The sequence below is a fragment of the Lithobates pipiens genome, unplaced genomic scaffold, assembly GCF_037356315.1.
Source record: "Lithobates pipiens isolate NorthernLeopardFrog02 unplaced genomic scaffold, aLitPip1_a1.2 Scaffold_19, whole genome shotgun sequence".
Taxonomy (NCBI): Eukaryota; Metazoa; Chordata; class Amphibia; order Anura; family Ranidae; genus Lithobates; species Lithobates pipiens.
In genome coordinates this window covers 66,991,843-67,005,054 of record NW_027507764.1, presented here as the reverse complement: position 1 = coordinate 67,005,054, position 13,212 = coordinate 66,991,843, and the positions used below count along the sequence as shown (strand labels likewise).

The window sequence follows — 13,212 nt, the reverse complement described above, 5'->3', positions numbered from 1 at the left end:
AGAATATATTGAGCTAAATCATGTTATGTCACACAGTGTGAGAAATACTTTAGACATAACTTAATTATTCCATAACTGAAATAGGAAAACAGTGCAATCAGGCTCCATTGTCTGCTGAGGTTTGAGCTGTTCCCATTTCAAAGACCTTTCATGTGATATTCTTACCAGTTGGTTTGCTTGCGTAGCTCCGCGAGCTGATGGAGGCGTTTAAGCGCTTTCTCCTGTTTCTTCTCATCTTTCCACGACTTGGAAGCCACATTGCGAGCAAATTCTCTTTGTTTCAGTTCTTTTAATCTCTAAGGAAATAAAACATAGGTACATGTAAGGTAGGTTTGTATGTTGTAGCGTGTTGCTGGTTAATTCATGCTGGTTGCCTGACTGATATGTTGATCCTACAGTTGGTAGGTGACAGTGGTGACAGATTGCTGTGCATCACCGGAGGATGAGCATGACAGTCAGGGGAATAGCACAGATCTTTCTTTATGGCAGGTTCCTTTTAATTTAACCACATCTTTGGTCCAATTATATCATGGTGACCTCTTCTTTAGTCCCCCTCCCAGTATCGGCTAGTGCAAAGTACAATACACTGTATTTGGATCAGCAATATATATATAGATCTGAACACAGAATTATTTTATAATATGGGCCCATTCACACAGCTCCATTTTGGTCGGTAGTGTTTGGTCTCATCCACAAGGGTGGTTTGGACCATGTGTGTCAACTCCTGGAGTTTTTGGATGCCCAGGAGTCCCTCTGCTGTCATCAGCCTTTCAAAGTCTATGGTTGGCTTAAATACATAGTGGCTGGATGCTTAGGGCTGTAGCACTACCCCCTTAAGGAAGGCTGGATTTTTAGGGTCTCCCTCACATTTTCCGTCATTCACTCAGTAGTCAAAAACCTATCCATGGTGCTTTGTTTTGTTTTTGGTTTATAAGGGGATAAACTTGGATAGGGATGAGAGGGTATGGGATGCCCAGAATGTAGCTTAAAGGCACCTTGAGGATGTGAAACGGTCTCTGCCACCAAAAATCACATGGTTGTCTTTCTGTGGAATAAACGGATCAGCTCAACTGGTTGATTAAAGGATTTCAAACTCTGACTGCAGGTCCCTTCTCTCCTTAGAAAATTCCAAAACACCTATTTGCTCTTTAGGTTACCTAAGTAAGAGGTGCAGGGTAACTATACTGGCTTTGACTGACTCTAAGCTGTCCTTTTGTAGAAGGCTAACTTGGTATTGCACCTGGCTGCTTCTCCTCTATAGGCTCTGAGGGGATAATGGTTGAAGCTACTTACTCAGACCCTTTGGTGAACCCTGTGGCACATGTGATTGCTGAACAGGCCTCCTGCTGGATAGGTCCCAATGGCTCCCAAAATGATTTCAGCTAAGCCTAGCTGACGCTGAAAGGGTGTGTGGCTTCCTCTGCTGCACTCTCTCTCGCTCTTTGGCTCTGTCCTTCTGCCCAGGGGCAGAGCCCCCCGGCATAGGGACCCCTCCGGGCGACCAGAACCTGGACTCTAGTTCCACATGGCCAAGCTCCAGAATACTTATGGACTATGTCTCCACCTTCTGGGCTGTCCTCACCCACGGATTGGATGACACTCCATAAATATTCATGCCTTAGCTCTGCCCCTCTGCCCTCTAAGTTCTAGAAGCCCGGGGGGGGGGGGGGGGGGGGGCTGAGTTCAGGACCTAAAGAGGTAAAAAAGTAGTGATGCGCGGTACTATAATAGGGAGTTGGCCTAGGAGGCTTAATAAATTCTATAGGCACTAAGATTGTGCGTGATATATATATTCCCGTATACAGTAAGAGAAAGGTATATAAAAAGTTGTGCGTATTTTTATAAGGGGGTGGTGGACAACTCTCACCACTATAGCATGATGATATTCAAGATAGGAGACAAATGTAATGAGTAAGAAAAAAAAAGAAAAAATTGCAATGCTTGGAATAAGTAATCCCTAATGCGATTTTATAACTGACAGAATCGCATAAAGTGCCAGTGCTAGACAATAAATAGAATCATGAAAGTATTAACTACACCATAGATTAAATAAAACAATATATATAAAGCAGTCACAAAGAATAGTGAATCGCAGTGCGATTTGTTCACGCTGACAAAATCGCATAAAGTGCCAGTGCTAAAGGTGAGAAGGTGTGTGGAATATTCTATTACACAATAAGGTAAATAGGATAATATGTATAAAACAATCACCAACTCGATAAAACGTATGTGCAAGAAATGGTGAGTTGTAGCTGCCAGAAGTCGCATAAAGTGCTAGTGTCACAGAAGTGGTAGAACAAGGTCCGTGCGGGTGTTCTCTACCATATAATCATCAAAACAATATTCCTGCGACCGTGAACAGCTCAATAGTTCAATTGTGCAAGAAAATGACAGAAAATCAAAATAAACGCATAAGTAATATTGGTGTTAAGGGAGTAAAAAGAATCCCACAAACTAATCAAAAAACTGTGTGCGATACCTACAAGAAATTATATAAAAAATAACAATAGCATATATCAGAGTGTGACCATTCTGCTTTGTGCGATAAACGGTGGCGATTATGTCAAAAGTCGCATATGTCGACAAATCGCATATAATGTCCGTGTCTGTATATAAGTGCACAGAGCAATATAATCGGTGATGGTGGTGAAAGAGGTGAATATATCCCACGTGGTCCTGTGTGGTTGGAGTATGGGTGTCCCCTTACCTTACAGCTGTAAGGTAACAGCGTGTGATATGTATATCCTCAGAACTCCTGTACTTTATCCCTCGAGGTCTTGTCCCGATATTTACAGATCCTGGTATCCACGGATCCTGGCGTCTCCTGCCTATCACGCTGTGTTGGTCCCTTTAAGTATTTGCTCAGCAGCACTCAGCGTGGGGGGGGGGTGTAGGTTTACCTCGGCAATTGGTGCATATGTAAGGGGTTAAAGAAATAAGGAGGAAGGGAGCCCCATAGTGTAGTAATTCTCAACACATATGATTTATTACAGCAAAACAGTAATGTACTCACAAGCAGACAAGTTTCAAATGCAGTGTATAAACGAGCCTCGAGCTCGATTGCGTCACTTCCGGTAGCGTCCCGACGCGTGTTCGTCACGGTCACGTGACTTCATCAGGGGATGTCTAGTGCCCACGGAAGTGTCTTTAAATAGAGACATTAATAGCTAATTTGGCGGCCATTTTGGGGAAGACCCGGAAGTATCCCGGCGGCCATTTTGTCGTCTACATGGTCGCCGGAAGTGTACGGGCGGCCATTTTTTTGGTTATTCCGCCGTTTTTTATCATGTTTATGGCCAGAAAAAACTGTGTGGCCATTTTTTGGGGAGTGTCTCCAGCGGGGCTTGTCTTGATTTACATAGGAGTGTCATCGCCCCCTTAGTAACGAGCGTTCATAGTTACAGATGGAAACATGAGGTGATGTTTAAAAACATGTGATACGGGCTGCAAGTTAAACCTATAATGTAGGTACCAGACACATAATTATGAGTAAAACAAGTGCTGGTAAATAATGTCTGAACATTATTAGATTTATGCTAGAGTTGCTATAAAAATCCTTAATAAAAATTACATGTAAAAAATATAAAAGAAGGTATATAAAATTTAGAAAAATTATTACCATATATTTATTTATGCGTAAATATAAAAATTTGTGATTCCTAATAGAGATATAGGTGCCACGAATAAATTAAGGCTAAGGTAATTTATGTAGCCTTGTTTTGATAAGCAAAAAATAAAAAATAATAAAAATATTTAATGTTATAATTATATCGAAAATATGTGATAAGCGAGGTTAGAGGATTAAAATTAAAATCTGAAAAAACTTTAATTAAAAAAATATAAAAGATAAAAATAAAATGCATATAAAAACGAAAAAAATCGTTCTCAATGCTGCCGGAAATGACGTATGGAGCAAGATGTAAAATTACATTCAGGATAATCAGAACACACAAAGAGATTAAAATAGAGTACATATAGAAAATATGCATGTATGTGCACCCATATGCGTAAATACCTGTGTGTGTCACCACCATAATTAGATACAACCCGGTGACATACAGGGTGCAAACATATAAAATGTCTAAACCTATATATAACGAGAGGAGCTCTAAGAGAGAGATTGGGGGGCGTTGTGAATGAGAGGTGAGAGAAGGGCGGTATATGGACTATAAAACTCTAAAAGATCCTAAAAAAATGGAAGAAATCGCAGAGAGATGAAGAACGGTTAAAAATCGCTAATAAAACAATTCAAATCAAATTCCACGTTGAGGCCCTTTGGTGTGAATGTGTCTAGTGTGAATATCCATTTGGACTCGATTTGGCTGAGGGTTCTTACTTTGTGTCCCCCTCTCCAATGTTTAACATAGGGCTCAATCCCCCAGAATTTAAGTTGGGAGGGGTCTTTCTTATGATGTAACGCAAAGTGCCTTGATACGCTGTGTTTGTCAAATCCCTTTAGTATGTTCTTCACATGTTCTTTCACGCGTACCTTGAGCGGTCTCTTGGTACGGCCAATGTATTGGAGGCCGCAGCTGCATTCTAATGCGTATACTACTCCAATCGTGTTGCAACAGATGAATTCTTTGATGTCGTAGCTATTGCCTGTGCTGGTTGAAGTGAATTCTTTTTTCTTTTCATTCGGGCGTTTTGTTCTGGTGCATGCGTAGCATCGTTTGCAGGGAAAGAATCCTTTTCCCGTGAAAAAGGAGAGACCCCTACTCGGTGGGTCTGGTGTATTCTTCACTATTTTATCTCTGATAGTGGGGGCTCGCCTGTAAACAAATTTTGGGCGAGTGGGCAACACATCTTTCAAGCATGTATCTGAGCGTAGTATCTCCCAATTGCGTTTAATAATTTTTTCGACTTGTTTAAACTGTACATTAAAGTCCAGGATGATCGGAATGTTATCTTGTATTGTCCCGTTATGGGGTTTATCTTTGATGAGATCTTTGCGATTTAGTCTTGCTACTTCTGATATTTTTTTGTTAATAAAATCGTCTTCGTAGCCTTTTTCTATAAATTTTTGTTTCATTTTTTTAGCTTGATCGAGAAAGTGTTCCTCCTGTGTGCAATTGCGTCTCAGGCGCATGAGTTGGCCTTTTGGTATGTTGTAAAGCCAATTCCTGTGGTGGCAGCTTTCCAGTGGTAAATAACTATTGCGGTCTACGCTTTTAAAGTGTGTTTTAGAAAGAAGTTTTTTATTCTCTTGTATTATTTCCAGATCTAGGAAGGTGATAGATTTATTATTTATTTCCCACGATAGTTTTATATTCCTATTGTTCTCATTTAGCTTCTCCAGGAAAGTAGTTAATTTTGATCGTTCGCCTTTCCACAGGATAATCACGTCATCTATATATCTCCGATATGTATACAGTTCGCTTGGAGGTTTAGTAAACACTTCTTCTTCCTCCCATTGTGACATAAAGAGGCCTGCAACGCTAGGGGCGAATTTAGCTCCCATGGCTACGCCCGTCTTTTGGTGGTAATAATTTCTGTTGTACCAGAAGTAGCTATTTTTGAGGCAGAAGTCTAGACATTTTATCAGGAATTTTCTCTGAGAGCAGGGGAGGTCTGTGTATTTCCGCAATCCCCATTTTGTTGCCTCACAGGCTTGATGGTGCTGAATAATCGTATACAGTGAGGCTACGTCCGCCGTAGCAAGCCACCAGGGTCCCTCTTCTGTTGGTATACCATCTATAATTTGTAGTATGTGTTTGGTGTCTCTCAGATATGCACGTGTCTTCTGTACAGCCGGCTGCAGATAGTAGTCGATATATTGTCCCATTCTCGCTGTCAAGGAGTCTATACCATTCACTATTGGTCTGGGAGGTGGGTTTTCTCTATCTTTGTGGATTTTCGGAAGGGAGTAAATTATTGGAGTTCTACATGCCTCGGGTATTAGATATTTGGCTTCCTTCTTATTGAGTATATCCTTCTTTAGGCCTAAATGTACCACTTGTTCGAGGGCTTTCCTACATTTAAAAACTGGATTGCTCAACAGTCGGACATATGTGTCCTTATCTTCAAGTAGAGAGTTCATATTTGCATTATATTGCTCTTTGGACAGTATTACGATGCCCCCTCCTTTATCTGCTGGTCGTATGACCAAGTCTTTCCTTTTCGTTAATTTCCGAATCCCGCTTTTGATATATTTCGGTTCATCTCGTTTCTTTATCTTTAGATCTTTGACCTCTTCAAGAACAATGCGTTTGAATACTTCTATATGTTTATTATCTTTTGTTACTGGGTTAAAAGTGGATTTATTTCTTAAAGTGCTGTGCATGATTTCTTCGGTAGATCTTGTGGTCTTGGGTTTGCAGGGGTTACTAATTATGTATTTCTTAATATTTAGTTTCCTCACGAATTTCTGGATTCCAATATAGGTTTGAAATTTATCAAGGTTTTTTGTAGGTGCGTATTTTAGACCCTTATCCAGCACCCCTATTTCTTCGTGAGAAAGTGGTTGTCCACTAAGGTTAAAGATTCCTTCGCCCTTCATTCTCTTTTTCTTTTGTGATCTCTTCCCCCCTCTGCATCCTCTCTTTCGGGTGTTCTTCTCTGGCTCCTTGGATTTTCGTTCCTCCTTGGTGGGTCGTTCTCTCGGCCTCTCTCTAAAAAAGACCTCTCGTATTCCATGTCAGATTGTCTATGTCTATCTGATCTATCATCCTCCCATCTTCGCTCTAGGGGTGCATAATAGTTATATGTTGGAATTGGGCTCCTTTCGTATGTACGGTACGGTGTTTGAGGAGGAGGGTTCCGGTCTATTCCTTCTCTTCTCTCGTGTTGTCTATAGGGGCTTCTTCCCCTTGGTGCTTGTGTATCATAGGGGCGCCCTCTATTGTCATTGTTAGGCCCTCTGTTGTCTCTTTGCTGATAGTGTGTTCTATTATCATAGTAAGGTCTTGGTCCATTATTCCTTCTGTTATTCCTCCAAAAGGGTTTTTTCCAGCCATTTCGGGGTGTCCTATCCTGATGGTAGGGTCTTCTCTCATTTTTATAAGGTGTAAGTCTTCTATCGTTTTCTCGGGGAGTATGTTGGTAGTAATTGCCTTGTCTGTCATTATTCCTCATCGTGTCAGGTCTAGTTCGCTCATACGTGTCATATGGCCCAGTTTGATTTTGGTTTTCTTGGTTTACTCGCATGTTGGTGTATTCCGGTTGTACTCTTACTAGTTTTTCTGGGGTAGAATAAGTTGAAATTGGGTCTAGGTGTCCCACTTGGCTTTGCCATTTGAAAGCTCGATCGGTTTTGAAATCATTCATGTCTCGATTATATTTCTTGCTTTTTCTTTGTTGAACTTCTCTATCTTTTTTTGTGAGATCTTTATTTAGTTGTGCTGTTAGGGCTGTGAATTCCGCTGTATCTTTATATATTTCCAATTCCTCTTTCACTCCCATAATAATCTCGTCTACCATTTTCTGTTTTTTCTTTTTTCTATCAAGTAGGAACATAAGAAGTTCCAAACCTTTCCCATTAAAAAATTTGAACCAATCATCGATTGATTCCTGATCTGTCAAACCATCGTTTGGTATGACGTCCCATCTCAGGCGCCTAGGGACAATCCCATCCCTGATATATTGTTCAAAGGTGACAATGTCCCACCATAGGCTGACCTTCTTTTCCATATTGTGCCCTAATTTTCTCATTAGGCTTTCAAGGTCACTGCTTTTGTTGGTAGGTGTAGTTACATTAAAAACCTCTCCCAAATTAACCTGTCTTTTATCTAGGAATGAAAGAACGTCCATGATGGCTGCAAGAATGAGTCAAGATAAATGTCAAGGTAAATGAGAAAAGGGTTATTCCTGCGCCTAATCAGGGAAGAATCCGATAATCGTACTGCTGCATACACTGAAATGGGGATGCTTGGGTCCCAATAGCGGAGTAAAGAGGTAAAAAAGTAGTGATGCGCGGTACTATAATAGGGAGTTGGCCTAGGAGGCTTAATAAATTCTATAGGCACTAAGATTGTGCGTGATATATATATTCCCGTATACAGTAAGAGAAAGGTATATAAAAAGTTGTGCGTATTTTTATAAGGGGGTGGTGGACAACTCTCACCACTATAGCATGATGATATTCAAGATAGGAGACAAATGTAATGAGTAAGAAAAAAAAAGAAAAAATTGCAATGCTTGGAATAAGTAATCCCTAATGCGATTTTATAACTGACAGAATCGCATAAAGTGCCAGTGCTAGACAATAAATAGAATCATGAAAGTATTAACTACACCATAGATTAAATAAAACAATATATATAAAGCAGTCACAAAGAATAGTGAATCGCAGTGCGATTTGTTCACGCTGACAAAATCGCATAAAGTGCCAGTGCTAAAGGTGAGAAGGTGTGTGGAATATGGGTGTGGGACACCTAGACCCAATTTCAACTTATTCTACCCCAGAAAAACTAGTAAGAGTACAACCGGAATACACCAACATGCGAGTAAACCAAGAAAACCAAAATCAAACTGGGCCATATGACACGTATGAGCGAACTAGACCTGACACGATGAGGAATAATGACAGACAAGGCAATTACTACCAACATACTCCCCGAGAAAACGATAGAAGACTTACACCTTATAAAAATGAGAGAAGACCCTACCATCAGGATAGGACACCCCGAAATGGCTGGAAAAAACCCTTTTGGAGGAATAACAGAAGGAATAATGGACCAAGACCTTACTATGATAATAGAACACACTATCAGCAAAGAGACAACAGAGGGCCTAACAATGACAATAGAGGGCGCCCCTATGATACACAAGCACCAAGGGGAAGAAGCCCCTATAGACAACACGAGAGAAGAGAAGGAATAGACCGGAACCCTCCTCCTCAAACACCGTACCGTACATACGAAAGGAGCCCAATTCCAACATATAACTATTATGCACCCCTAGAGCGAAGATGGGAGGATGATAGATCAGATAGACATAGACAATCTGACATGGAATACGAGAGGTCTTTTTTAGAGAGAGGCCGAGAGAACGACCCACCAAGGAGGAACGAAAATCCAAGGAGCCAGAGAAGAACACCCGAAAGAGAGGATGCAGAGGGGGGAAGAGATCACAAAAGAAAAAGAGAATGAAGGGCGAAGGAATCTTTAACCTTAGTGGACAACCACTTTCTCACGAAGAAATAGGGGTGCTGGATAAGGGTCTAAAATACGCACCTACAAAAAACCTTGATAAATTTCAAACCTATATTGGAATCCAGAAATTCGTGAGGAAACTAAATATTAAGAAATACATAATTAGTAACCCCTGCAAACCCAAGACCACAAGATCTACCGAAGAAATCATGCACAGCACTTTAAGAAATAAATCCACTTTTAACCCAGTAACAAAAGATAATAAACATATAGAAGTATTCAAACGCATTGTTCTTGAAGAGGTCAAAGATCTAAAGATAAAGAAACGAGATGAACCGAAATATATCAAAAGCGGGATTCGGAAATTAACGAAAAGGAAAGACTTGGTCATACGACCAGCAGATAAAGGAGGGGGCATCGTAATACTGTCCAAAGAGCAATATAATGCAAATATGAACTCTCTACTTGAAGATAAGGACACATATGTCCGACTGTTGAGCAATCCAGTTTTTAAATGTAGGAAAGCCCTCGAACAAGTGGTACATTTAGGCCTAAAGAAGGATATACTCAATAAGAAGGAAGCCAAATATCTAATACCCGAGGCATGTAGAACTCCAATAATTTACTCCCTTCCGAAAATCCACAAAGATAGAGAAAACCCACCTCCCAGACCAATAGTGAATGGTATAGACTCCTTGACAGCGAGAATGGGACAATATATCGACTACTATCTGCAGCCGGCTGTACAGAAGACACGTGCATATCTGAGAGACACCAAACACATACTACAAATTATAGATGGTATACCAACAGAAGAGGGACCCTGGTGGCTTGCTACGGCGGACGTAGCCTCACTGTATACGATTATTCAGCACCATCAAGCCTGTGAGGCAACAAAATGGGGATTGCGGAAATACACAGACCTCCCCTGCTCTCAGAGAAAATTCCTGATAAAATGTCTAGACTTCTGCCTCAAAAATAGCTACTTCTGGTACAACAGAAATTATTACCACCAAAAGACGGGCGTAGCCATGGGAGCTAAATTCGCCCCTAGCGTTGCAGGCCTCTTTATGTCACAATGGGAGGAAGAAGAAGTGTTTACTAAACCTCCAAGCGAACTGTATACATATCGGAGATATATAGATGACGTGATTATCCTGTGGAAAGGCGAACGATCAAAATTAACTACTTTCCTGGAGAAGCTAAATGAGAACAATAGGAATATAAAACTATCGTGGGAAATAAATAATAAATCTATCACCTTCCTAGATCTGGAAATAATACAAGAGAATAAAAAACTTCTTTCTAAAACACACTTTAAAAGCGTAGACCGCAATAGTTATTTACCACTGGAAAGCTGCCACCACAGGAATTGGCTTTACAACATACCAAAAGGCCAACTCATGCGCCTGAGACGCAATTGCACACAGGAGGAACACTTTCTCGATCAAGCTAAAAAAATGAAACAAAAATTTATAGAAAAAGGCTACGAAGACGATTTTATTAACAAAAAAATATCAGAAGTAGCAAGACTAAATCGCAAAGATCTCATCAAAGATAAACCCCATAACGGGACAATACAAGATAACATTCCGATCATCCTGGACTCTAATGTACAGTTTAAACAAGTCGAAAAAATTATTAAACGCAATTGGGAGATACTACGCTCAGATACATGCTTGAAAGATGTGTTGCCCACTCGCCCAAAATTTGTTTACAGGCGAGCCCCCACTATCAGAGATAAAATAGTGAAGAATACACCAGACCCACCGAGTAGGGGTCTCTCCTTTTTCACGGGAAAAGGATTCTTTCCCTGCAAACGATGCTACGCATGCACCAGAACAAAACGCCCGAATGAAAAGAAAAAAGAATTCACTTCAACCAGCACAGGCAATAGCTACGACATCAAAGAATTCATCTGTTGCAACACGATTGGAGTAGTATACGCATTAGAATGCAGCTGCGGCCTCCAATACATTGGCCGTACCAAGAGACCGCTCAAGGTACGCGTGAAAGAACATGTGAAGAACATACTAAAGGGATTTGACAAACACAGCGTATCAAGGCACTTTGCGTTACATCATAAGAAAGACCCCTCCCAACTTAAATTCTGGGGGATTGAGCCCTATGTTAAACATTGGAGAGGGGGACACAAAGTAAGAACCCTCAGCCAAATCGAGTCCAAATGGATATTCACACTAGACACATTCACACCAAAGGGCCTCAACGTGGAATTTGATTTGAATTGTTTTATTAGCGATTTTTAACCGTTCTTCATCTCTCTGCGATTTCTTCCATTTTTTTAGGATCTTTTAGAGTTTTATAGTCCATATACCGCCCTTCTCTCACCTCTCATTCACAACGCCCCCCAATCTCTCTCTTAGAGCTCCTCTCGTTATATATAGGTTTAGACATTTTATATGTTTGCACCCTGTATGTCACCGGGTTGTATCTAATTATGGTGGTGACACACACAGGTATTTACGCATATGGGTGCACATACATGCATATTTTCTATATGTACTCTATTTTAATCTCTTTGTGTGTTCTGATTATCCTGAATGTAATTTTACATCTTGCTCCATACGTCATTTCCGGCAGCATTGAGAACGATTTTTTTCGTTTTTATATGCATTTTATTTTTATCTTTTATATTTTTTTAATTAAAGTTTTTTCGGATTTTAATTTTAATCCTCTAACCTCGCTTATCACATATTTTCGATATAATTATAACATTAAATATTTTTATTATTTTTTATTTTTTGCTTATCAAAACAAGGCTACATAAATTACCTTAGCCTTAATTTATTCGTGGCACCTATATCTCTATTAGGAATCACAAATTTTTATATTTACGCATAAATAAATATATGGTAATAATTTTTCTAAATTTTATATACCTTCTTTTATATTTTTTACATGTAATTTTTATTAAGGATTTTTATAGCAACTCTAGCATAAATCTAATAATGTTCAGACATTATTTACCAGCACTTGTTTTACTCATAATTATGTGTCTGGTACCTACATTATAGGTTTAACTTGCAGCCCGTATCACATGTTTTTAAACATCACCTCATGTTTCCATCTGTAACTATGAACGCTCGTTACTAAGGGGGCGATGACACTCCTATGTAAATCAAGACAAGCCCCGCTGGAGACACTCCCCAAAAAATGGCCACACAGTTTTTTCTGGCCATAAACATGATAAAAAACGGCGGAATAACCAAAAAAATGGCCGCCCGTACACTTCCGGCGACCATGTAGACGACAAAATGGCCGCCGGGATACTTCCGGGTCTTCCCCAAAATGGCCGCCAAATTAGCTATTAATGTCTCTATTTAAAGACACTTCCGTGGGCACTAGACATCCCCTGATGAAGTCACGTGACCGTGACGAACACGCGTCGGGACGCTACCGGAAGTGACGCAATCGAGCTCGAGGCTCGTTTATACACTGCATTTGAAACTTGTCTGCTTGTGAGTACATTACTGTTTTGCTGTAATAAATCATATGTGTTGAGAATTACTACACTATGGGGCTCCCTTCCTCCTTATTTCTTTAACCCCTTACATATGCACCAATTGCCGAGGTAAACCTACACCCCCCCCCCACGCTGAGTGCTGCTGAGCAAATACTTAAAGGGACCAACACAGCGTGATAGGCAGGAGACGCCAGGATCCGTGGATACCAGGATCTGTAAATATCGGGACAAGACCTCGAGGGATAAAGTACAGGAGTTCTGAGGATATACATATCACACGCTGTTACCTTACAGCTGTAAGGTAAGGGGACACCCATACTCCAACCACACAGGACCACGTGGGATATATTCACCTCTTTCACCACCATCACCGATTATATTGCTCTGTGCACTTATATACAGACACGGACATTATATGCGATTTGTCGACATATGCGACTTTTGACATAATCGCCACCGTTTATCGCACAAAGCAGAATGGTCACACTCTGATATATGCTATTGTTATTTTTTATATAATTTCTTGTAGGTATCGCACACAGTTTTTTGATTAGTTTGTGGGATTCTTTTTACTCCCTTAACACCAATATTACTTATGCGTTTATTTTGATTTTCTGTCATTTTCTTGCACAATTG

General features: G+C 40.3%; 1 protein-coding gene across 2 annotated transcripts in view; it reads right to left on the bottom strand.

Moving 5' to 3' along the window:
- ZNF804B (zinc finger protein 804B) overlaps window positions 1–13,212 on the bottom strand; it is a 496,218-nt gene that overhangs the window by 20,086 nt on the left and 462,920 nt on the right. For both annotated transcript variants that reach the window (XM_077490844.1, XM_077490845.1), the window contains exon 3: window positions 166–296. In XM_077490844.1, the coding sequence (XP_077346970.1) occupies window positions 166–296 (131 nt within the window). The remainder of the gene's footprint in view (window positions 1–165; window positions 297–13,212) is intronic.